A 24,912-nucleotide genomic window follows, 5' to 3' on the forward strand; every position below is an offset into this window, starting at 1 on the left:
AATAATTTTTTTGAGATATTACGGAAGAGAATGCAATGCTCATGCAGAGAAACAGAATGCGGTGCTAATACAGAAGAGAATACCAATCTATATTAAAAGGAAAATAATTAAATGAATAAAAACAAAAAACAAAAATAATAATTTCAAGTGTGTGTACACTGAACGGAAGTGTCACGAAACGGGAATTAGAATTAAGAGGGGAGGTGTGTTATTATTATTTATATGAAGAAAATAAAGATAGATACCTTGAGAAATATGAGAGGGAGCTGCCTTATCCTTAATATCCAAAGGAAAAAATATATTTATAACGAAAAAAGATTTTCGCTACTGGCTCCGTGTCGCGAAATAGCGGAGTTGAGAGATCTTAATCTGGGACGGTCACGTCAGAATGGCGTGATCGAATTGCGTGAGTCTTATGACGTACGTGTAACGCGCGATTGCTATTGGGAAATTGATGAAGAGTGTTCAATCGATCTTCGTCGTAAAAGGGATTTTGACCCTCGAGATGTCTAGAAAACGAATTATTTCTAGAGATAAAGGAGATAATTGCGTGCGTTAGCAGAAGGAATTGAATGGAGACGTCGATGTAAGGTTATCGGACGTTGTTGGAAGAGGGCGAGGACCTATTTTTGAGATCTTTCGTTCTAATCTGGCTGTGGAAAGTGATTAACTGTTGGAATGCATCGATCCATCTTTGCTGTGAATGGTTCGCCGAAAAGTATGGTGTCGAACGGTGAGTGAAATAAATTAAAGATCGGAAAGAGAATAATTATTGTATTGATTTATTTAAGTAGAGAATAGCTAGAGTAGATGTATCCAATCTATCAATGTAGACAATAGCTAGAGTAGGTGTGACACAATAAATAAAGCGTAGAGCATACCAAGAGTTAAGTGGATTAAATTGTTCTGCATACTTTTACAATATAAAATAGATGTTAGTAACAAACAGCCAGTTTTTGATGGAGATAGTGCGGAGAAAGCCCCGCAAAAAAGGAAAGGCTATAAGTATAGAACGATTATAACAAATTCGAGTTTTGACAAGAATTATGTATAAAAATAAGTGTAATGAGCAAGGTTAAAATACAATTATGAGTTAAAATGCAATAATGAGCTAAGATATATTACAAAATTCTTTGAGACTATCAAAGAAAAATGTCGAAAGATTATAATGAGGGAAGAATAAGGTAGATTCTTTAATAAACTACCTAAGAATTATATACATAGTGGCTTTAATGGTTAACTACAGTCTTGAAATGGAATTAAAGTGTTAAGGAAAGAACATCAGGGATGTCTTCTCTATATTTATGAGAATTATTGCGATGTAGTTTAAAAATAGCTCAAGGTACATAAATGTATAAGAATGTAATGATCGTGTTGGAATCCATAAACTGTAAAAATTGAAATACAGAAAAAAAAAAAAAATATATATATATATATATATAACTAACTGCAGACAGTACTGTTTCGGCCTTCTGGGCCTCATCAGTGCAGTGCTAATGCTAGGATGGGGGAGAACCGAGACGGTCACCCCAAACGACCCAACCTTTGTGGTATCGTCTAAGCCATGCCAGAGTGCTCAAACTAGAGTAAACCAGCGAGCATGCGCAATTGCAACGGCAATGACTCATCCTAGATAGAGTGCTCAATTTGGACATGAAAGCAAAGCTTTGTATGCCAAAGAGCTGATGTATGCCAAATGCTGATGGCATTAAAATCTATTATTATTTGGTAATTTTCGAGTGTAATAGCTTATTGGTGAGTAGCATGGTGTGCAGTTTGGTGGTGTTGCTGTATGCTTTGGTGAGTTTGGGGATATGCATGTTGTGGTATTTGTATAGGATGTGGCGTACTATTTTGTCTGTTCGTGCATGTTTGTTGTATTTGCTGCGGTAGTAGATTGTAGATTTTTTAGTGGATTGGTTTCTTTTGGTGAGTTGTCGTCTTTTGTGACAGTGGTAAGGTAGCCAGGGGTAAGAGTTTTTAGTGATTAGTTTGTTGGGGTAGTCAAGAGCGGTCAGTCGTAGAGAAAAGAGTTTGTGTATAAAGTCGTAATCGTCTTTGGTTTTAGACAGTCTGCTGTATCGTACAGTTTCAGTCTTGATGATGCCTGTGAAAATGTGTTGTGGGTGATTTGATGAGAAATGGGGGTACATGTATTTGTGATGGGGTTTTTGGTAAATTTGATGGTGAATTTTGTGATATAGTATGGTGTGGTAATTGAGGGAAATTGTGAGGTCTAGGTAGTGAATGGAATGACAATTTGTAGTGAAAGTGATTGGGATTTGTGAAGGATATGTAGTGGATAAATGGTTAATAATATCTGTAATGTTGTTTTTGTCTGTCAACAAAAATCCGTCGTCGATGTATCTACAAAAAAGGAAAAGTCCAGTGGTGTTGTGTTCCGAAAAGAAAGTTAATTCCCTGAGCAGCAAGACCAGGTCAGCGATTTGCCGGCTGTGGTAGCTGCCCATAGCAACCCCTTTGATTTGTTGGTAAACGTCCTGTCCTGATAAGAAAAAGTTACGGTTGTTAATAAAATTGTTTAAATTAAGTAAAAAGTCTCTGTAAAAGGTTGGTACGTTTAATAGTTTGCAACTGGTGGTGATGGCATGGATGGTGTCTGAATGTGAGATGTTGGTGTAGAGTGATGTGAAGTCAAAAGTCGTTAAAGTAAAATTGTCAATATCGTCAACATAAAAGTTGTGAAATGAGTCCAAAAGGTCTGTTGAGTTGTAAATTAACGGAAAGGGAATGTTTCGTTCTTCAAAAATGTCTTTCAGTTGTAAAATAATTTTGTCAAGTTCTGTACCAAGTAAACGTGAGGGGTTAGAAGTCGTCCAGCTGTGTGCAGTTATAATGGGTCGTCCTGTTAGATTGTGAAGGTTTGAGGGTGAGGCAGTATCAGTCAGTTTATGTACTTTAGGTAGGAGTTTCATGTAAGGTAGTTGAAGTTTGTCTTGTGTAATAGTGTTAAGTAGCTTTTTGTCGGTTGAGGTTGAAAGTAGTTTGTTAAAATGTATTTGTAGTTTTCTAAGTAATTTGTTGGAGTTTGTTATAGTCTTGGTAAGGTCAAAATTGTCAATACGTTTGTATGTGGTGGAGTCTGTAAGCTGTCTGGTGTATTCGTCTTTAAACCATGTGATGGGCACAAGGGCCCATCCCATATTTTTGTCTGTCTTGGTAAGAATTATGTCATTGTGTTTGTTAAAGTTGTGGATGTGGGATGCGTGTGACTGTGTGATGTTGAGGTGCTGTGGATTAAAAAGGTTGTGTAAGTGTGTGGTTGACTGTAGGTATTGCTTGGAGTAAGAAAAGGTGTTGTAGACATAATCGATGATGTGGACATTAAAATATGGTTTAGTTTGTTCTTCTTGGAGAAGCTTGACTGGGTTTCTGTTTGCATAAGGGCGGTATCTGCGGTAGAAGCTTGTAGTTTTCTTTCTGGTTGATTGGTTTGTAGCTTTAAGTGGATTGGTTCCTTTGTAGATTAGGTTGTTAAGAGCGGAGTTGACTTCTGTAGAGATTGTTTTCTTTATGTTAGGTATGGTGGTAGAATCTGTAGTTGGTATAAAATTGGTTCCTTTGTTCAAAAGTTCTGTGAGGTCAGGGGAAAGGTTGATGTTTGTGAAATTGTGAATTTTGTCGATTGAAGAAAGTTTTTATTTTTCTGCTGATAGTTGTGATTTGCGTGAGGTTATGCATTCATTTTCTAGTAAGAGAGCTGTGTCTTGTGGCCAAAGATGGACTCTAGTTTGGAGGTGATCGATGAATTTGTGTAGATTTGTGGTGATGGAGTGGATGCGTCTGCGAAGGATGTAGCCATGGTTTTGTTTGATTCTCTTCAGGTGTTGGATTCTTTTTTGTTGTTTTGATTTTTCTTCATCTTTAAGTTGTTTGATTCTATTGAAGAGTGCTGTATTCTCGCCTTCAAGGTATTGGATGCTTTGCATGGTAGTGGTAGTGTTTAGTTGAGTGCTGCTTTTAGTAGAGTAAGTAAGGTTTCCGTTGTGGGTTTTAAAACCTGTAGTAGTAAGACTGGATCGAAGATTGTAGATTGTGGCTTTGTTTTTTTCAATTATAGTTGATAGGTGGTGGACTTTGAAAAGAGACTTTTTTTGTTTTTTTGAGAAGGTGGTAGATTTGATAGTTTCCCATTTCCAGTTACGCGTACTAGTCGTAAAAGATGGGTCAGGTTTAGGTTTATGTTTTTGATTATCTTTCTTGTGTTTTTTTATTTTAGGATGTTTCTTCTTGTTAATTTTCTTCTTCTTTTCGTTGGTTGTCTCTCTTTTAGATGTATATGAGGGAAGAGGGGTCGATGGAGTTCCTGCGGTTGAAATCCCTGGAGTAGTTTCCTTTGACACATCATTAGAGAGATTGGTATGTACACCTTCATCTATTTTCCTCTTTTTGATCTTTCTGGTACTTGATTTCTTTGTCATGATTACTGTAAAACGTTATTAGGGTTTGTGGTAAAAAATATTTAGAATGAATATATTAAGTGGGAAGAGCAGAAAAATAATAGTATTAATGGAGAGATAGACATAATGTGATGGTGAATGAAACAAGAGGAATAGGGGGGTAGATGACCATAGGTTTGAATAGACTAAAATACGATAGGATAGAATGGATTAAAAACTTTTTTTATATTATGTATTAAGTAATTAGCCATTAGTATGGAAAGAAGTAAAATGAATAAAAAAAAATAATAATAATAAAAATAAAAAAATAAAAAAAAATAAAAAAAAAAAATTTTTTAAATTTGATAAATAAATAAAATAAAATGTCTGAGTGCAGGTAAGAACACCAATACCATTCAAAGAGTTGACTAGAACCAGAGTAGTATCCCTACTGTAGATACTGTCGTTCGTTTGTATAGTATTAAATATATTAAACCAGTAGTTTCACTAGCAACCTTTGTGGCTTCCCTTGGTGTTGATGTATGGGATCCCATGAAAATGGGTTCCCACTCCACTGATGAGCAAACTCGTGATCAGTGGGTAAAAAAGGAACAAAGCGTATGCAAGGGTGGGAATGAGTGTGTAAAATGAACATAAAAGTTAGGTGTTAAAATTGAGGGAGCGACTTCTGTAACAACAGCACGCTCCTAAACTCAATTTAAAATTGTAAAAAATATATGTTATATATTATTATTAAAATATAAAAAAAATAAATAAATAAATAAGTAAATAAAATCAAAATAAAATAAAATAAAATGAAGTTAAAATATTATCTAAGAGTAACTATTAGAAAGAGAGGGCGAAGTATTTAGGGTTAGGGTTAAATTGCTTATTTTTTATTTGAGTTTTGATTATAGTTAGGGTTAGAGATTTATTAGGGTTAGGGTTAGTGTTAGTAAGGGTTAGGGTTAGGGTTAGGGTTATATTGGGGTTGGGTTGGGGTTAGGGTTTGGGTGGGGTAAAGGTTAGTAATAGGCAAGGGTTTTCTTAGGGTTTGTTGAATTAGAATTATATTAGGGTTAGGGTTAGTGTTAGTTAGTGTTAGGGTTAGTGTTAGATTAGGTTTAGGGTTAGGGTTAGTGCTAGATTAGGGTTGTAGTGGGTAAGGGTTTGCTAAGGGTTTGTGGAATGGGGTGTCTGTTTTTGACTGTAGGAAGGGAAAGGGGGTTTATAAAATAGGAAAAAAAAAAATTTATAGCCAGTAAAATGGAAATGGCCCTCATAAATACTAAGATGTATCAAAAACACATGGTTTATCCAGCATAAATGTAAGCATCATATGTTACCGTGCTTGTTTCACTACAGTAGAAGGATCTTTAAACTGATCCGCCATTTTGAAAACATCCTGTTGTGAATAGCCGCTGGCTACTACGAAGTATATTCGAAGGCGCCCATAACATGGGTCTGCGGGTCTTCGTGGTCTGCGTGTTAGATTATGTGGGTCTGCTTACAAAGAAGAGATGGTTCTGGAATATTTACCAAGCAACTGAATCACGAGGTTATGTTTGTAACTAATAAGGTACAGTAGCCACTTAAATGGTTAAAAATTTAAATATAAGTATTCAAATGCAGGATGTATAATAGACATCTACCAAAAGTTCATTGATTAATCCATGTCCTCTTCTCAGTAACAGTCCCCCGCCCTGTCTTCACCTTCTTAAAGAATGCTAGAACTCGTGCCCAATCTTAGCAGACAGAGCCTGGCCAGGTTTTGTTATGGCTGAAGCTCGACAAGCTTTAAAACAACAGAAAGTAGTAAGTATACAAAAAGGAAGGCTTACGATTTTTTAAACTCAGGTCAGCCATTTTCAGTACATTTTTGACATTGCTCTGAGCTGTAGCTCTCAAATTGTTGAAAAGTAAAGCTACTCAAATTGTTTGAAAACGAAACCACGAAATGTGCTCTCCTGACAATAACACCTGATTTTTGACTAATGTACAAAAGTGTCAGCTTAGTCATGACATACCCTATTAATTTGTACAATTATTTGTGATATATTTGAGATTTGTCTTTTTTCGTGATTACACAGAGTGATTCCGTGAAGCAGGTAAAGATGGCCACTACGTTGCCCTCCCTTCCCTCAGAAGTGATTGAAAAGATAATTGCTTTCTTGCCGCTGCCAGACGTCTGCACCTGTATGTTGGTCTGCAAAGAATGGAAAGTGAGTGAAATTTCTCCATATGTAAGCTTTTGGTTTAAAAAGTCTCCTATTATGAAGATGCGAGATAGTTTTGACATGAGTTTTTTCAATTGCAATAGAAAAATTACCTCTACCTTAGTACTGTATGGTAAAGGTCTTTGATGTATCTTTTTAAACATCAATGTACTACACCAAAGAAAGAAAGAAACGGTTATGACTTACTAAAAATTAAAGACTGGTTGAAAAATTCTTAATTTTTTATGTTATATATTTTTCACTCAACAGGAGATGTTTTCATCAGAGCAATTTTGTAAAAATTATGTACTCCGCCATTACAATTTTGATGATGAAGAAGAACCTAGTGGACATCTTAATGAGTGGTCTGACCCAGACGAATGGTTTCATTACTGGGATGACAATGAAGATAATTCCAATGTGTGGGTATTTTCTAATCTTCCAAAGCGCTGGAAGTGTGGCATTGTTCATTTGGCAAGTTATTCACTGGCCTCAGATAAACAGCTGAAGTATAAAGATTTTCTCCAGGCTGTGTACATTTTGATGAGAATAAAGAAGGCTGCAGAGGAGCTTGAACTTGATTGTGGTAAGTAATACTAAGAGGAATCAGGTGTCATTTCCAAGATGTCAAAAATACACTTTTTTTTTAAAAAAAATAAAAATCATGACTACTATACTTTGTGATTGGCTTTAACCTTTTCACTCCTAGTAGCTTTAAGTTAATTCTGCTAACTAATGGATACTTTCTTTGTGATCTGGTTCTGAGAATTTATTATTAAGTCAAGATATTTTTTTCTAGTTAACAATCTAATCTTTATTCTTATTGTCTGCCTGTTTGCATTAAAAAAGTATGGAAAATTTTGTTGAAGGTTTAAAACTTGTGACCTTTGTAAAAGTTGCACCATCTTGGAAGGAGGAGGAGGTGGCGGCGTGGCAGAGTGGTTAGGGTGTTATCTGGTGTCCCGGGTTCAAGTTCTCCACCCTGCCACTCATTGGATTTGTTCTCGGTTGCCCCTAGTTCAACTTCTCGGCTGCGCTCTGTAAATGGCCCACTGGTCTGCCTCCGGCCAGTGGGGACTTTCGAGCACTTAGTATACATTGTGGCTGAAAAGCTCCTATGGGGGAGCTTCAATTAATGTATTTATCATCATTATTATTGAATATATCCTTGTAGAAAGTGTTTGTCAAATTATCGTGGCTGCTAAGCATTTTGTTTTAATTTTTTCCAAATAAAATGAGTAGTGATAGTTGACATAGGAGTTTACGCCACCTAGTAAGATGTTTTCTCCTTAATAGGTGCTTGGGCGAATGAAGGCACTGGTTTGGTAGAAACATGCTTATTTACCTGGGATAAAGAATCGCTCCCCACTGCTACTGATATCATTTCACTTTATGGTTTCAATCCTGAGATGCACAAAAACCCACTGGAGAGGGCTGGAGATGGAGACCAGGATACTGATGATGAAAGAAGCGACAATGAGGAAGAAGGAGGCTGTGTCCGTTGGAAGTCTTTGAGTACATCCTATGATGTTGATGTGCAGAAAGCTCATGCTTTTTTTGACTGGTGGAAGAAAATATTTTCCCTGTATGTTCAATATGGCATAGGTTGTGAGGCAATGAATCCAGTTCCCTGTTTCATTTTGGCAAAACTTGCACCAGGTTGGGTGGGGGGTGTTCTTTCTTCATTGGCTTTGACTTAGTCTAGTTTGTATGTGTACAGCTCTCCTTTAACTGATAATAACATTGTTAATTTAGATACTTTGTCCAGATACAAAATTCGGACAAAATGTATTTGATGAAACAAATTTAATAATAATAAGAACCTATTCTGTAAATTGTTCATGGTCTCATATGGTTTTCTATAAAATAATCATACCCCTGCCTCCCTCTTGAAAATGTGGTGTGATAGAAATTCCATACAAGCTACTTAAACCTACCCTTGTTTGTGATTCTTACAGATATAACATGACTCCATTGGTTACATGTATAATGATTCTTGTATTTCCAGTCACTGCATAATATGCATATGTGTTTTTTCACTACAGTGTAATATGTTTATTTGATATTTGTTTGCACTGTAGTTTATTTTACTTTCTAAATTCATAAGTGGTTGTCTGTAAGCAAGGATTACTTCTAGCTGTAACTTCTTCCAGTGGGAAATATTTTCACATTTATGGGCCAGATGAGTCAAACTACAGAATGCCAAATACAGATAACATTATGATAATGAAGATAACTGTATGAAGTGATGGATATAAATTTAGCATTCCTCATGTAACTAAGTTAACTAAAATGTTGAAAGTGATGAAAATTCATTGGGCCATAGTTTCTCTTTTAAGAGAAACATTAAAATGTTTTGAATGTTTTTGTCAAAAAACAACCAGGAGCTGCCTTTCTCTCATATAGGCTCATTCTTGAGTTCTAGAAACTTAAAAAGTAAATATTCAGGCCTCTCTAGGTTTAAAGTAGGTATTTTTTAAATGAGACAAATCTCATATAAAAATTGCTGATGATAGATGTGGTAAAAATTAGAATTGATAAATTAAAATATTTAGAAATCTTAGATGCCGGAAACATGCAAAATGTTGATTAATTAAAATATATTTGTCACAGATATTGTAAAGGGTGCAGGAGTGTCCAAGCCCATTGTCATAATCATATGAATTATGTATTTTTTTGGTTCATTCTTGCCCTCAGAGTTAGAAAACTGCCAGCTCCTTAATTATTTTGGGAAATTTTGTCAAAATTTCACCAACAAGATTCTAGATTGACATATGGTATCAAGTGACTCAAATGCCATCAACATGTTGATGTGACTATTATTTAATTGAACATCAATATTTTGCTGTAGTAAAAGCCTCTTTCCTCTGGAGTTTTAACAATTCTTTGATTATTGTGTAGCATTGACAATTTTTACATTTCTTGAAATCATGCACACTGTTACATACAACAGCAAAGTGGCCGTATTTTCCTGCATAACATGGATTAAAAGTCGGCTCTCTTAACATCACTTTTACGGGTGCTACAGTGTAATATGAAACATTTTGTTGTCATTGTTTTTATTGTACAGCGCAAGCTTTCACTTACAGTAAAATGTTCAACGTTCATGTGGTACTCCCGCGTGCGAAGCGGAGGCCCATTATCTAGGAAATATGGCAATTCAGTGAGCCATGAAAAGTTGTAGCGTTGTTACCTTTTTAATGATAATAATAATTTATTTACTTATATTGCGCGTGTTACATATGCAGATGCTCACAAGCGCATTACAGTATGCTATTCTAACAGTACAGTCTTTACAATCTGTACACTCTTGATTATCGAGACGCTTAAAAATATGTACAGTATTGGCATAACGTATGTCTCTCGGTAGCTCGGAGCGGTCACCTAATGTGATACGACTCTTTAAAGAAGGATTACTCAGTAAAAACGTATCATCAGAGTTTCTGAGATTGTATCTTGAGGCTGGTTTCAGTTCTACAAGTTTAGATATATAAGGGGGAGCAATACTGTTGAGGGCTTTATGTACAAAAAGAAGAATTTTGAACTGTATTCTGTAGTTAATGGGTAGCCAATGGAGCCTGTTCAGTGAAGGGGTGATGCGTTCGAAACGACCTACATTGCAGATTAGGCGAGCGGCCGCATTTTGCACTCTCTGTAGTTTATGTAGTTGGCTGTTAGGCAACCCATATAGCAGGCTATTACAAACGTACAAACGACTAGTTACAAAAGCATTTACTAGAATCTTTGTACATTCAAAGTTAGGAAATTTTCTTATCCTTTGATGTTGTATAAGTGAAAATTTGCGGTGTTACAGATGCTATTTATCTGAGTGTTTATCTCAACTTGTCCATCGAACCAGCAGCCTAGGTTCTTGACTCTGCTGGTTGGAGCGATGCTACTCAGTTTCACCTGCCGGCATGGAGTCTATGTTGAATTTGGCGAGTTGTTCAGTGTCTCGTTCCGATTACTATGGTCTTATCGTCGTTTAGCCAGTCGGTACGAAAAACTGGATTTTTTAGGACAGGAAGCTCTCTTGTAGGAAATCGGATTTCAAAAAAAAAAAAAAGCAGTGAAAGCAAAATACACCTGTAGACCACAAGAAGCCGGAAAAAAACACTCGCCCTATCGCGTTTTCCAGGGTTTTGAAATTCCTATCTCAACTGTATAATCAGCAGTTGATACTTTATTCGCCGGTAACCAGTGGCAAATGTACATTCGCAGCTCCTGCCTGAATCTTTGACTTTGAAGAGTGTAAACGATCGGATTCAAACACGAGCTTAAACCAACAGGTATGACGCATGCGTGGTAAATTAGGGACCCATATTCCACCAATCCAGGAACGTGATAGGCTATCAAGTATGATGTCACGTCTGGAAGCCAACACAATGCGTGAAGCACCGTCACTATTATGGCAATTTTCGTGATTCGCTTGCGTGATTTGACTACCGCCAATGAAGTGCCCGAAGTTATTGATGGGCCCCAAAGGGTTTTCACAGTCTTGGCGTATAGAACAACCATCAGCACGAGAGGAACTGAGAAGTCCACGACGAAAGTAAAGACGGTGTAAATCTTGCCATGTACAAGTTGAGACCAGTTTTCAAAGCATGATGAATGATTTTTGTCATAAATCATTACGGTCATTGGAGGAATCTCTGAAAGAATGGAAAAAATCCAACCAGAGACAATAATCCACATTAGTTTTTTCCTCGGTAATTGTCGTGCTATAGTGCTGGTTCGAGTAGCATAGAAACGTTCGATGGCGATCATAACATGCATGGTAGTAGCAGCGCACCCTCCAACCCACATGGTGAACCCCCCTGTAAACAACTTACAAATGAATGTTCCAGCCCATCCATCAGGGTGGGTATATACGGGACGAAGCACATATTGAGGGATCAGAGATGTTGCCACCAGAATGTCAGCCAGTGCTAAGTTGAGGAAAAGGTAGTTGATTGTATTCTTCTTGGACTTTGAGCGAATTAAAACAAGCAGTACCAGTAGGTTTGGAATCAAATTGAAGATCATTAAGATAGAAAAGACCACCGACAAAATATTTTGCGTTCTGTCAGTTATCATTGTGGCTCAGTTAAACGAAAAGTGTTGTTTTTCTGTGGAGAGAAATGTATGATTAGTCCAAGATAAAAGATTGAAAAATCTGTGCCGTACTTACTTTTCAAGGAGATTTAAGCTTTTTTCATTTTGAAAAAATAGTGAGTTTTTTTTCGGATCAACTGAAAATGATTTCACCTGTTGTGTCTGTCGAATACGATTTATGATATTTGAAACTTAATAAGTACACGGCTCTTTCACTGGCAAAAATACGTCTGTTGGTAAATCTTACCTTTCCGATCAGTGGTTCAATTATAACATACCTGATCCAGGTTTGATTTCTTTTCTGCTAAAGATGAAATGGTTTCACAAAAGTAATCCCAATGAACGACAAAGCCACCAATAGATTATTCAAATACAAAGGAAGCTAGTGTACCGGACAGGTGTCAAAACAAATGGCTGACTTAATTCGTCAGACGCAAAGTAAATCTTTGAACTAAGAACGAGCGCTAAGTTGAAGACATGGCACGCCAGATTCGTGGTCATTTTTTAAATAAGCGATGAAGCTACGTCAGTTTTGAATAAAATTTTCCACTCCTTAATTTCTTCTTCGTCATTACATTAAAGTTCTAAAGTTGTTTATCAATATTGTTTTAATTTTTAAAAGGTCAAAATTGCAACAAGAAACTAAATGTGCTTGAATCCATGAGTATAGAGAGGTGGGTAATAAATGGTTGAGCGCTTACATAACATCTTGTGACTTCCGGGCAATTTTTTTACCATGCATACTCACTAAACCTAACGTAACATATTGCAGAACGTGAGCTAACGTACCAATGGTCAAACATTTGGTGGCAACAGCCAAAAAATCGATTCGACTCATATTCTCAAGTTAGGTAGGCCTTTTGGAAAAACAAAGCAGTGGATACTTCGTTTGGCTCAATATCGATTTCTTTTCGAGAAAATCGATAATAACTGAATTTCGCCAAAATGCCGCTTTTGAAGCTCAAAGTTTTAGACGAATCTCGGTGCGTCGTACCACAAACTGAAAACACTTGGACCGATAAAAAGTACCAAATCTTGAAAAACAACATCAATACATATGTTGACAGCAATTTAAAAAGTTCTTGATCGTTTATTTACACAATCTAATTGAATTTATCTGACCTTCTTCCTGATCAAGATTAAAAATAGGTCAAAAGTAACCAGTTATTTAACTACTTTTGGAAGGCAAAGTGTAGCTCTTTTCGATCGCCAAAGGATTTTTTGGCGAAATGATTCAGTCCGATTTAAATCAAATTTTAAAGTTGGATAAAATGAGCTGATTTTACACATTTACACGCAAACGCAATTGTTTCTCATTTTACATCCAATCTACAGCTTATTTAACATAATATCATCTTACCGTCCATATTGCTGTATCACAAAATGAGATTGCAGTCCTGAAATTGTTGCATCGATCCCATAATAGCGATATAGCTTAGCAGGGTAGTCAACACCTCCCGATAATGATTGTTTACAAAACGTACCTCGGTGTTTCTCTATTTCCATTTTGTTGAAAAGGAGGCTGACGTGGGACGTGGGACTCGGAGAAGTGATGCTCAGGACTCGGAAACGCCGGGGACTCGGGAACGCCGGGGACTCGGGAACGCCGGGGACTCGGGGAAGTTGGACGCGAGGAAGAAGGACGCGAGGAAGAAGGACGCGAGGAAGAAGGACGCGAGGAAGAAGGACGCGAGGAAGAAGGACGCGAGGAAGTTGGACGCGAGGAAGAAGGACGCGAGGAAGAAGGACGCGAGGAAGAAGGACGCGAGGAAGTCGGGACTCAGTGACGCACGGGGACTCAGGGACGTGATAAACAAACAACACCTGATTCCAGAAAATCGATGCGAACTTATTACAACAGACGTTTGTATAGTATTAAATATATTAAACCAGTAGTTTCACTAGCAACCTTTGTGGCTTCCCTTGGTGTTGATGTATGGGATCCCATGAAAATGGGTTCCCACTCCACTGATGAGCAAACTCGTGATCAGTGGGTAAAAAAGGAACAAAGCGTATGCAAGGGTGGGAATGAGTGTGTAAAATGAACATAAAAGTTAGGTGTTAAAATTGAGGGAGCGACTTCTGTAACAACAGCACGCTCCTAAACTCAATTTAAAATTGTAAAAAATATATGTTATATATTATTATTAAAATATAAAAAAAATAAATAAATAAATAAATAAATAAGTAAATAAAATCAAAATAAAATAAAATGAAGTTAAAATATTATCTAAGAGTAACTATTAGAAAGAGAGGGCGAAGTATTTAGGGTTAGGGTTAAATTGCTTATTTTTTATTTGAGTTTTGATTATAGTTAGGGTTAGAGATTTATTAGGGTTAGGGTTAGTGTTAGTAAGGGTTAGGGTTAGGGTTAGGGTTATATTAGGGTTGGGTTAGGGTTAGGGTTTGGGTGGGGTAAAGGTTAGTAATAGGCAAGGGTTTTCTTAGGGTTTGTTGAATTAGAATTATATTAGGGTTAGGGTTAGTGTTAGTTAGTGTTAGGGTTAGTGTTAGATTAGGTTTAGGGTTAGGGTTAGTGCTAGATTAGGGTTGTAGTAGGTAAGGGTTTGTTAAGGGTTTGTGGAATGGGGTGTCTGTTTTTGACTGTAGGAAGGGAAAGGGGGTTTATAAAATAGGAATGCAGTACACTGTAGTATTTAATGTATTCCCACATGAGCATTGAGCTAACAAGCCCAGGTTCGAATCCCGTACAGGCCTGATTTTTTTCAGGTCTGGTTTTCGGTATTGCATAAATAGCGCCCTCCACTGCGAGGATCGTGCATCATACGTAATTTTTTATTTGTTGTAAAATGTTTCAAATCAAATTTATCTTTATTTTTTTCGACTTGAAATCAATGAAATTACATGGAAATAATTTATGTGCGAGTCCGTAATCTCTAAAGCCAGTTAGCGCGCAGCTGCAGGCCCCTAGGCCTGTAAACCCGTAATCCCCAAAGCCTTTTAGCTCTAGGCCCGTAAGCCTGTAAGCCCGTTACCACGTACGCCCGTTAGTCCTTTGGCTCATAGAGCCTCGTTTGCCTGTCATTTGTAGTGGAGACAATGGCCCTTTCAGGCGTCTCTTAAGATTTGTCGTTACACTTTAGTTACCACCAGTTATCCTCTCTTACCCTTCCACACGTGATTATTAACGACGACAAACCGAATATTAACGAAGACAAGCCGAATATCCGTCGGACACAAAGTCACGAGCCACGCCGATCAAATCCGCCACCTTTTCCCTTGACCCAAATCGCTGAGAAATACCTCCTTTTAAGTCCCGAAGCTTTTCGGCGGTCAACTGCCACCACAGGCGCAAAAGGAATCCAAAATGCAAGAGAAAAAAAGAAGCACCGAAACCAGAGACACAAGAGTTAGAGAACATCTCGAAAGATGAAATAGAAATTGTTAGAGAAGCAAACAACGAGGATGAATCGGAAACAGCGATAAACCGAGGCCTAAGGACTACAGACAGCGCTGGTGATATTTGGATTTGTACAACTAAGAACATCGCATACGAATGCTGATCCAAACTATTTAATTTTGGATTCACCTGTAGTTCCTCTTTCTAATGGTGGCCGTAGTGTAAAGAGAATACGATGAAGTGGTCTTTTAACTGACCAGAATTATGAGAATTTTCACCCACTATGAAGATCATCTCTTATAGTTAATTTCGTGCGGGTTTTATTGAAAGGTGTTTAACAAGCTTAGAAAAGTCCCTTCCAAACAGTTTTCAACAACCAGCCGCGCCGCAAAAAAAAATTAAGCAGAGGTATTCACCCATAGCATGGACATGATGAATTGGAACGAAACGAACGGTGTGACAGAACTTTTGTAACGGATCGAAACTAACCAATCAAGATGAAATTCAATGAAACAACAATAACGCGATGAGAATGCCCAATTAGCTCGAACGAACCAGATCAATGACATTCCTATGACACACAACTTATCCCTTGACTCCAGTGAGGACTTTCATTAAGGACGTGAGTTTTCAGTCATGTCCTCTGTTCGATCGAATTCTAAAATGTTTTAGCTTTACCTTTTTTTATACAGTTTCATCTACGAATGAGAAGCAGGATGATCCTAAAGGAGATGACCGTGACACTCCAGCTGAGGCTCGTGAAGCAGGCGACTTTCAGATGATACTCGCAAACACCAAGTTATTTGCGCCGATGGCAGTGTTTAAATCGATAGGAACAGGATCACTTAACAAGCCTTGTGTTATCCATACCAGGCATGAAAACAACCTCGTAACTTTATAGAAACTTCCAAGATACTTCGTGGCACATAAGAAAATACAGTCTTACTCCAAGACTTCCCACAGCCGAACATACAATAAGGGGTCTGGTTACGAGATTGACGTATGAGAGGTTTCTCAAAGGAACACCAACTTCCCCGAAGAATCAAAATGTTACATCGCACTCACCCTGAAACAAAAAACACACGAGAAAAAAAGATCACGAGAAAAGATTGTGTCACACATACGACATCTAGCGCACAACAGAATAATATAAACAGCGAAAAATGAGGAATTATGTATGATACCTTCTTTACAATTTTTTCATTTACTGATTAATTTATCTGTTTTTCGTTTTAGGCCACCTTCAGGAAGATCAGATGGAATCCACAAACTTGACATACTGGTGTCTGAATCGCGTGAAAAAATGAAAAGCGAGTCCACCACCCGTGGACAGAACGTGAGCGAATGACGAAGGGCTGACGCTCTGACGAAGGTATAACAGTCAAAAGATCAGCTTACTTATATAACAGCCTCGTTAGCGCAGTAGGCAGCGCGTCAGTCTCATAATCTTAAAGGAAATCTGAAGGACGTGAGTTCGATCCTCACACGGGGCAATGTTTTTGAAGTTTTTATACCCAAACCAGTCTTTCAGGAAACCGTAAGGCTTTTAAAGAAGCAAACTTTAAAACGACTCTGTTATTTGCACGGACAGCAAGACTAAAACAAATATAATTAAAGGTACTTCTCCCAGAAATGAAAAGCAAGAGTAGGCCTCGGCTATGGCTTCTGAAACTGCATGAGAAGGGATTACCTCTCCTGTCGGTTTATACTTAGTATAAATTTTTTTTGCCGAGACCACTTATTGTATCTCGTTCCTTTATTGATGATATTTTAGTCTTTCTAAATATTCTCTTTCCTTTTCTTTTGCAGCCCACGCAGTTTTCATCTCCCTGTATTTTCTTTCCTATATTTTCTTTCTTCTTTATAAAGATGATAAAGAAGCAGAAAATCAATAATGGTGACGTCATCTGTCCACCGATTCGTTATAAATAAGAACCAATTAAAACGCTTTTGTAATTCCATTTTGCTGTTTTGCCTTGTAAGTACTGTTTTGAATTTTTCTTGGGACGACTGTACTTTTGTGTGACATATTTTAACTTGGTGCTTCTGAGAAATGTTGGGTGGTGAAGTGCTTTATGCCACTGAAAGTACATCGCTCAACCGGTCTGTTCTAACTTAAGTCGTCTTAGTTATACGGAATCCAACCGCTATCATGCCATGAACCAACAATGAAGAGCAAGAAAAAATGTTGAGGACTCCGCCCGATATGGGACTTGAACCCATAACCCTCCGATTAAAAGTCTGATGCTCTACCGACTGAGCTAAGCGGACGTCACATATTCGTAGAATCGTCGTGATGTCTTCTTCAACGCCTGACACCAAGTTACTTTTATTCAAGTCACCCCAACTGTCTACAAGAATTTACTAAGAACTCAGACTTAGAGTTTTAGTTGTTGTGGTTAGACCTGGACCATGTTTCATAAAGTTCGATCAACATGCAAGTTCTTATAGCGACGTCAACTGACGCAAGACGACTGCACGAGAAATACAGAGCCGCTATTTAACTCCGGGTCTTTCTTAGTGGTTTGACACCTTTTCATGCTTATATTAAGAGAAAATTTATACCAAATTAATTACCTCTGCCTGGCAATACCTTATAAAGAAATACGATTTTATTTACCACAAGTAAGTACAAAATCCACTTTGAAAGCTTTTAAGAGGTGCTGCATCATGTTGATGGATACCCGCGGATTCTCCATATCTTTTCCTATAATTTCGTTTTCATTGTTTCGTCTTGAAAAATTTATGTTTAGGCAATGGTGCGTGGAGAAAACTTCACACCAGAATTAAGATGTTCCACTTATGGTATTTGTCGTAAGGTGCGGTCCGTTAGCTCAGTCGGCAGAGCGCGGTGCTGATAACGCCGAGGTCGTGAGTTCAAACCTCACACGGACTATTATTTTACCCCAAATGAACTATTTTCTTTGTTTAGTCAGGCCCTCTGCAAATTTATCAAAAGAAAGCCTTAAATGCACATATGCAGTACATTGTAGTTTTTAATGTATTCCCACATGAAAATATCCTAAATATGAAGACCGAGAAATCCCATTCGCATCGGCATTCTTTGTCCTCTTTGATATGAGCCGCAAACATCCCTAAATCAAAGATTACTAGAAATTTTGATGGAAAATTTCTCTAACTAAGAACTTGTACTCTTTCAAGTATGCACCATGCATAGGACAGTGGTCGCATTATGGTGCCCATTCCGTGATATACGTTGAGATCGACATTCCCTGTCCTGCAAAATATGGCTAAACACCCCAGAAAGACAGGTAATGTATTATTTGCCTGTCCAAGTAAAATTAGAATAGTGAACAGGCTTGAAACAAAGTTAGAAAAAAAATCCATGAGCACTATGACTTATGGAACGGAATCATGAGATCAAAACGCGTCAGGGGCAGGAAAAAAAGTGTGTAAACAAATCACCCCTGGAAAATCATACGAAATCTGGTTGGCAGAGAAGAAAGCCAGTGCTAACATCTCTAAAGATTCAGAAAATAACTGCGAGGGAGACAAAAATACACCAAAGGCAGTGGGAAATCCTTTGAGTGGCTGCAGGACAAACAAAAGCAAAACAAAATGAGTTAGTCCAGAAGGTTACCACAGAAAAAGAACGAAAAAGACTAGAGGAGATAGACCAGTTGGCAAAATGGCTAAATCCACATTACAAGACTTACGAGGACTGGCTAGCAATCAAGGCAACCAAGCTGTCCCAGAGCGACAGCGGGCTCGACACGAACTGCAAAGAGAACATGAGGATCACGGTCTCTTCAGAGGAAAAACAGAAAGACGCCAAAATTGTTTTCAACATCTGGCAAACAATGAAAGCTCTTAAAAAACTTAATGGAGAAGAAAGAAAATACAGCGAGTTGAAAGCAAAGTGGGCTGCAAAGAAAAAGGACAAGAAGCCTTTAAAAAGACTCAATATTTTTAGTAAAAGAACAAGATACATGTTGAAACCCGCCTCAGCAAAAATTTAACACATGCTTTTTTTTACTATGCAGTGCAAGAGCCATAGTCGAGCCATACTCCTTACTCTTTACTTCCGGGTGGAAGTTACCCCATTTTGCAGTGTCACTGGTTAGAAATATTAGTTTGATTTGAAATGAATTAGAGAATTGTTTATGGAAAAAGATATTGAGGTCAAATTGTTTAAATAAAAAATAAATTAAAAAGTTAAAAAGTATAATGGTTTTGGTCCTTGCTGGCCATGTAAGTAAAGAATTTGTTTTAAGATCGCTCTGACGAAGGGCTAACGCTTGAATCGTCAGCTTTGAAACTCTTTACGTTGGCCAATTTACTCAGTTAATAAAACCAAAATTGTCTTATTACACTCTCCCAACGACGCAACACCACAGTTTCTTTGGAAACTTACCCCCTTTTATTCATATGTTTTAAGATTTCAAAGCCAAGCTGCCTCCCGTTAAATTACCTGGGTAAAGGTACTTAAAAAGGGATGCCCCGTGTGTGGATCGAACTCACGACCTTCAGATATCTAATTTAACTTTGAGACTGACGCGCTGGCAACTGCTAACAAGGCGGTTAAATAAAATCGTTGGCATGTGGTTTCATGATTTTGGCATCTACCTTACTTTAAGATTTTACTGTATAATACTTCCTACGATGATTGACTGACGGTTATAGTGTCCACATGATATTTTATCTTATTTACTTATCTATTTATTTATGACCATTTCAACTAATCACGAATTTACCGACGGTGAAATAAGGCGCTCTTCTTCATCCGTCCATACAGAAAACAGTTAGTGTAAGGGACGTGGACATGGCCGTCGAAGAAGGCCTGAACATAACCAATGCCAGATTGATAGGTTTTAAACATTGGAATGAACTACCGTTTGACAATAACTGTTCCTACTTTTCACTTTTCATTGGCACTTAAGACAGACATGTTAAATCCGTCGAATCTCAATTCAGAAAACTTCCAACAAAATTGACTTATTTCGCAGCTCACACATCGCTGCATGATTGTAAAACGAGGAGGGAGGAGATGGATTCCACACGGCAGTTTCAGTGTCATAAAACACCTTGCTCACCACAAGACGGTTTTCATGGGCGCTTTTTAAAACCCGTATTTAGACTCAGTACGGCGCTCACAAACAAAATTCATACTTACACATCCAGTTACACATCCAGTTACACGTTCAGCCCGGTTAGCTCAGTCGGTAGAGCATCAGACTTTTAATCTGAGGGTCATGGGTTCAAGTCCCATATCGGGCGGCATACATTTTTTTTTTACCGACACAATTTAACTCAACAAAAAAGTTTCTATTGGTGCAGCTGTGAGACCTGTGCAGGAGCCATTGAAGAAGCATGGCGGTAAAAATCATCCGACTCGCTCACACTACCCTGACCCAGTACGGAAGGCAGCATAACAGTTCTGAAAAGGAAAATACCTTTCATCTTTTGTCTAGCCGGGTTAGCTCAGTCGGTAGAGCATCAGACTTTTAATCTGAGGGTCATGGGTTCAAGTCCCATATCGGGCGGCATACAATTTTTTTTTTCCTACACAACTTGGCTCAACGAAAAAGTTTCTATTGGTGCAGCTGTGAGACCTGTGCAAGAGAGATTGAAGAAGCATGGCGGAAAATATCATCGGACTCACTCACACTACCCTGCTGACTTACGGAAGGCATCATAACATGGCTCGTTATGCAGGGTTTCAGTCTGAATGAAGGGTTGAGCTGTGAAAAGGTCATGGGGAAGATGACAATACACAGAAATTTCGGAAATGTACCAGAGATTATTCACGTTCTATATTTTTTTAACATTGCATTGCATAACCAACTAGGCAATGAGTTCATTTTTGAAGGTCCCACTGAAAACCGCCTGGCGAGTTGGGTTCTCTAACTAGATATTGCTATCATTATTATTATTATTATTACTATTATTGCTATTGTTATTATCATTATTAGTATTAAATTTCCTTGGATGGAGTACGCTATCTTCGATTAAAAGATGGAAAGTATTGTTCTCACACAACTAGATGCCATTATCATTAACATCGACGTCCACTATGAGTCTTGAACCCATGACCCTCAGATTAAAAGTCTGATGCTCTACCGACTGAGCTATTGGGGCGACCTATAGTCTAGACTTTTTCGTCTAGTTTTCGTCTTACTGAAGACCACTGAACGCCTGAGCGCGAGTTTATCGTATGCAGGGTATCTCGAACTCTTTACAAGAATATGTTAAAAATTCATTCACAGAGATAACTGTAATTGCCTCGTTAGCGCAGTGGGCAGCGCGTCAGTCTCATAACATAATAAGATATCTGAAGGTCGTGAGTTCGATCCTCACACGGGGTTTTTATACCCAAGCCAGTCTTTCAGGAAACCGTAAAACGACTCTTTTATTTGAATGGACCGCAAGACTAAAAAGGAATATGAGTTAAGGTATTCTGCATTAACATATTTTTGTTCTCAAATACATTTTTTGCCACAAAGGTTTCTTTCATTCACTTCTAATTAAACTACATCATATGCGAATCAAGGAGCCAACCGAATGAGAGTACTTCTCCCAGAAATGAAAAGTAAGAGTAGGCCTCGGCTATGACTTTGAAACTGCATGAGAAGGGCCCAGCTCCTATCGGTTTATACTTAGTATACATTTGTTTTGATCGAGTCTTTCTAAATATTCTCTTTCCTTTTCTTTTGCAGCCCTCTTAGCTTTCATCTACCTGGATTTTCTTTCCTATATTTTCTTTCTTCTTCCTCTGTCCTCCGATTGCTTATAAATAAGAACCAATCAAAACGCTTGGGTAATTCCATTTTGCTGTTTTGCCTTGTAGTAATTTTTTTAAATTTTTTCTCGGGACCGCTGGACTTTTGTATGATAGATTTTAACTGGGTGCTTCTGAGAAATGTTGGGTGGTGAGAAAAGTGCTTCATGTCACTGAAAGTACATCGCTCAACCGGTCTGTTCTAACTTAAGTCGTCTTAGCTGTACGGAATCCAACCGCTATCATGCCCTGAACCAACAACGAAAAGCAAGAAAAAAAGTGTTGGGGACTCCGCCCAATATTGAACCCATGACCCTCAGATTAAAAGTCTAATGCTCTACCGACTAAGCTAACCGGACGACTCATATTCATGGTTTCTTCGTGATGTCTTCTTCAACCCCGGACCCCAAGTTAGTTCTATCCTAGCCACACCAACTGTCTACAAGAGTTTTCCAAGATCTCAATTAGACTGGTTTTAGTTGTTGTGGTTAGAGCAGCACCATGTTTCATAAAGTTCGATCAACATGCAAGTTCTTATAGCTGCGTCAACTGACGCAAGACGACTGCACGAGAAATACAGAGCCGCTATTTAACTCCGGTCTACATCTTACTGGTTTGACACCTTTTCATGCTTATATTGAGAGCAAATTTATAACAAATTAACTACCTCTGCCTGGCGATAAAGAAATACTATTTTATTTATCACAAGACAATAAAATACCCACTTTGAAAGCTTTTGAGAGATGTTGATGGATACCCGCGGATTCTCCATATCTTTTCCTATAATTTCGTTCTCATTCCTTCGTCTTGAAAAATTTATATGTTGGCAATGATGCGTGAGATAACTTAACCTCAGGATTAAGATTTTCCACTTAAGATATTTATCGCAAGGTGCGGTCTGTTAGCTCAGTCGGCAGAGCGCGGTGCTGATAACGCCGAGGTCGTGAGTTCAAACCTCACACGGACTATTATTTTACCCCAAATGAACTATTTTCTTTGTTTAGTTAGGCCCTCTGCAAACTTATCAAAAGAAAGCCTCAAATTTACCTATGCAGTACATTGTAGTTTTTAATGTAGATAGGTTTTGCACAGCAGCCATGTTGGATGGCAGGAACAATGAAAATATTTTGCATAAGAAAGAAAATTTTTTCCCATGGCTAAAATAATCTATTGTTCCTGCCATCCAACATGGCTGCTGTGCAAAACCTCTATTCCCACATGAAAATACCCTTAATATGAATACCAAGAAATCACATTCTCTTCGACATTCTTTGTTCTCTTTGATATGAGCCGCAAACATCCCTAAATCAACGATTACTAGAAATTTTGATGGAAAATTTCCCTAACTGAGAACTTGTACTCTTTAAAGTATGTACCAGGACAGCGGTCGCATTGTGGTGCCCATTCCATGATATACGTTGAGATCGACATTCCCTGGCTGCAAAATATGTCCAAGCACCCCAGAAAGACAGATAATGTATTATTTTCCCCTCCAAGTAAAGTCATTTTATCAGTAACTCTTTGTCTTTTTTTTTTTTTCTAATTTGATAATGACTTGTTCCTGTAAAATAACTGAGTGTGAAGTGTCGTCAGGAAAAGAATGTTGAGTAATCACTGCAGATCACAAACTATTTCGAAACACTTGTGATACTCTACCGTGATAATGATGGCCCAGGAAGTCTTCCAGTTACAAGTTGCTCCTAAACGAGCCCTTTGGGGGCGACATCTTAGTTTTATTCATATTGTAGGTTTCCTCAGGTAGAGGTTCTGTTTAAAATGGTGGAATGAATTCAAATTCTCCGATTGTAAATATCGCGACGATCGTACTATGGTGCGACTTTGCAGTAAGTTGTTTAAAACAACTTTGAAAAAAAATTCTGCCCCGTGTGGGGATCGAACTCACGACCTTCAGATATCTTGTTGGATTATGAGAGTGACGTGCTGCCTACTGCGCTATCGAAGCACCTCGATAGGGCTAAGGTAAAACAGTTGACAATGCTAACGCTCGCGATACCTGTTTTTATATACCAATCCTCTAACAAGATATATATGAAATTGCAGTTTGCGAAAGGCTTTTTTGACAACATGTGTTCCAGCTTCTCACTGAAATAGGTAGGCTCCATTTATTTTGAGTCGATAACGGAATGATGCCAACTGTATTCTGGAATCACTTTGTTATGATCATCATCATAATCATTTTTTTTTCTTTTAAATAATTTCAACGATCAATGAAAAATGATAAAATGAAGACTGCTGTTGTTGTTTTTCTGACTGGGTGAGCGTTTATATGAGGGCGGTCTATGTCACGTCGAGCAAATAGGTGTACGGTAATGGCTGGCTAGTTAGCAAGCACTAGGCGGTAATTGGTGGCCTTTTCTGCTAGTAAAACACAATCATATGCAGTTAGAAAGGAAGAATTATTTGAAGTTAATCCCGCTCTGTTCGAAACAATCAGGCGCCTCGTTTGAATACTATACGTTATTTAATTTCGATTTAAACAAGCTTTTGGGTGCCGTGCTTTAAACCACAAGTTTGTCAACATCAGTAACCTGATGTATATTTAGCAAACTATCTCATTGCTGACGCAGGAAGATGTCTAATAGCCGCTATCTATAGTCAAAGCTGCGTATTTGTCTAATTACTGCAGCACATCTCCGATTGCACGTCGACGACATCTCAAAATCGCTTAAACACGAAATAATCTTGTTTCCAGTCGAGCGCCCGGTAGCACCTTTCAACTTCATTGACGTACTTCAGCCGGCTTTGGATCTTCAATCATCTGTCCCATGTTTCGTTGATGAGAGACCAAATTTAGACGGCAAGGAGCTTTAGTGCAAAAAGCATTAAGTCGGGAAAAATAATATTTGAAATAATGGTGAAATAATGAAAAGTAGGGCAAGATTTCCGCATTGTCCCATAATCGGCATTATGAATACCGTATTAATAGATTGCCTTATTTGGGACTACGGTTTTGGATGTATAGCATGGGTAACATGGAAATCTTTCCAAAAGGCAGTACGTTTTGATGACAAACAGACAAAACTAAAAATTTCTGGGATCAGTTTTCTTGTATCGACCTGATTATGAAGCAAATGTCTTTCA

The 24,912-nt window shown here is 38.0% G+C and overlaps 2 protein-coding genes and 7 non-coding genes across 12 annotated transcripts; 7 read left to right on the top strand and 2 right to left on the bottom strand.

The window, feature by feature from the left end:
- The first annotated feature begins 434 nt into the window (after window positions 1–434).
- LOC111338112 (uncharacterized) lies at window positions 435–9,488 on the top strand. Of its 4 annotated transcripts, none has more exons than XM_088752472.1 (6): window positions 435–733; window positions 4,295–4,380; window positions 5,766–5,979; window positions 6,491–6,622; window positions 6,887–7,202; window positions 7,913–9,488. In XM_088752472.1, exons 3-6 carry the CDS (start codon window positions 5,896–5,898, stop codon window positions 8,314–8,316), a joined length of 936 nt encoding a protein of 311 aa, XP_088608598.1. In that variant the 5' UTR covers window positions 435–733; window positions 4,295–4,380; window positions 5,766–5,895; the 3' UTR covers window positions 8,317–9,488. The 4 variants fall into 4 exon arrangements, with proteins under 4 accessions (XP_088608598.1, XP_088608601.1, XP_088608600.1 ...); XM_088752475.1 differs by lacking the exon at window positions 5,766–5,979 and adding an exon at window positions 6,089–6,215 and having other exon boundaries at window positions 436–733; XM_088752474.1 differs by lacking the exons at window positions 435–733; window positions 4,295–4,380 and adding an exon at window positions 6,089–6,215 and having other exon boundaries at window positions 5,423–5,979.
- A 1,250-nt stretch (window positions 9,489–10,738) lies between these two features.
- On the bottom strand, window positions 10,739–12,341 carry LOC111338133 (galanin receptor 2b-like). The gene has a single exon (XM_022944563.2). The coding sequence runs from the start codon at window positions 11,690–11,692 to the stop codon at window positions 10,739–10,741; it is 954 nt and encodes a 317-aa protein (XP_022800298.2). The 5' UTR covers window positions 11,693–12,341.
- Window positions 12,342–16,479: 4,138 nt separating this feature from the next.
- Trnam-cau (transfer RNA methionine (anticodon CAU)) lies at window positions 16,480–16,564 on the top strand. Its single transcript is given in 2 exon segments — window positions 16,480–16,516; window positions 16,529–16,564. It is a non-coding gene; the product is annotated as a tRNA-Met (tRNA).
- Window positions 16,565–17,269: 705 nt separating this feature from the next.
- On the bottom strand, window positions 17,270–17,342 carry Trnak-uuu (transfer RNA lysine (anticodon UUU)). The gene has a single exon. It is a non-coding gene; the product is annotated as a tRNA-Lys (tRNA).
- Window positions 17,343–17,894: 552 nt separating this feature from the next.
- Trnai-gau (transfer RNA isoleucine (anticodon GAU)) lies at window positions 17,895–17,967 on the top strand. The gene has a single exon. It is a non-coding gene; the product is annotated as a tRNA-Ile (tRNA).
- Window positions 17,968–20,236: 2,269 nt separating this feature from the next.
- Window positions 20,237–20,309, top strand: Trnak-uuu (transfer RNA lysine (anticodon UUU)). Its single transcript has one exon. It is a non-coding gene; the product is annotated as a tRNA-Lys (tRNA).
- A 193-nt stretch (window positions 20,310–20,502) lies between these two features.
- Window positions 20,503–20,575, top strand: Trnak-uuu (transfer RNA lysine (anticodon UUU)). Its single transcript has one exon. It is a non-coding gene; the product is annotated as a tRNA-Lys (tRNA).
- Window positions 20,576–21,312: 737 nt separating this feature from the next.
- Window positions 21,313–21,397, top strand: Trnam-cau (transfer RNA methionine (anticodon CAU)). Its single transcript is given in 2 exon segments — window positions 21,313–21,349; window positions 21,362–21,397. It is a non-coding gene; the product is annotated as a tRNA-Met (tRNA).
- Window positions 21,398–22,705: 1,308 nt separating this feature from the next.
- Window positions 22,706–22,778, top strand: Trnai-gau (transfer RNA isoleucine (anticodon GAU)). The gene has a single exon. It is a non-coding gene; the product is annotated as a tRNA-Ile (tRNA).
- The last annotated feature ends 2,134 nt before the right edge of the window (window positions 22,779–24,912 follow it).

This window comes from Stylophora pistillata, chromosome 3 (genome assembly GCF_964205215.1).
Source record: "Stylophora pistillata chromosome 3, jaStyPist1.2, whole genome shotgun sequence".
Classification (NCBI taxonomy): domain Eukaryota; kingdom Metazoa; phylum Cnidaria; class Anthozoa; order Scleractinia; family Pocilloporidae; genus Stylophora; species Stylophora pistillata.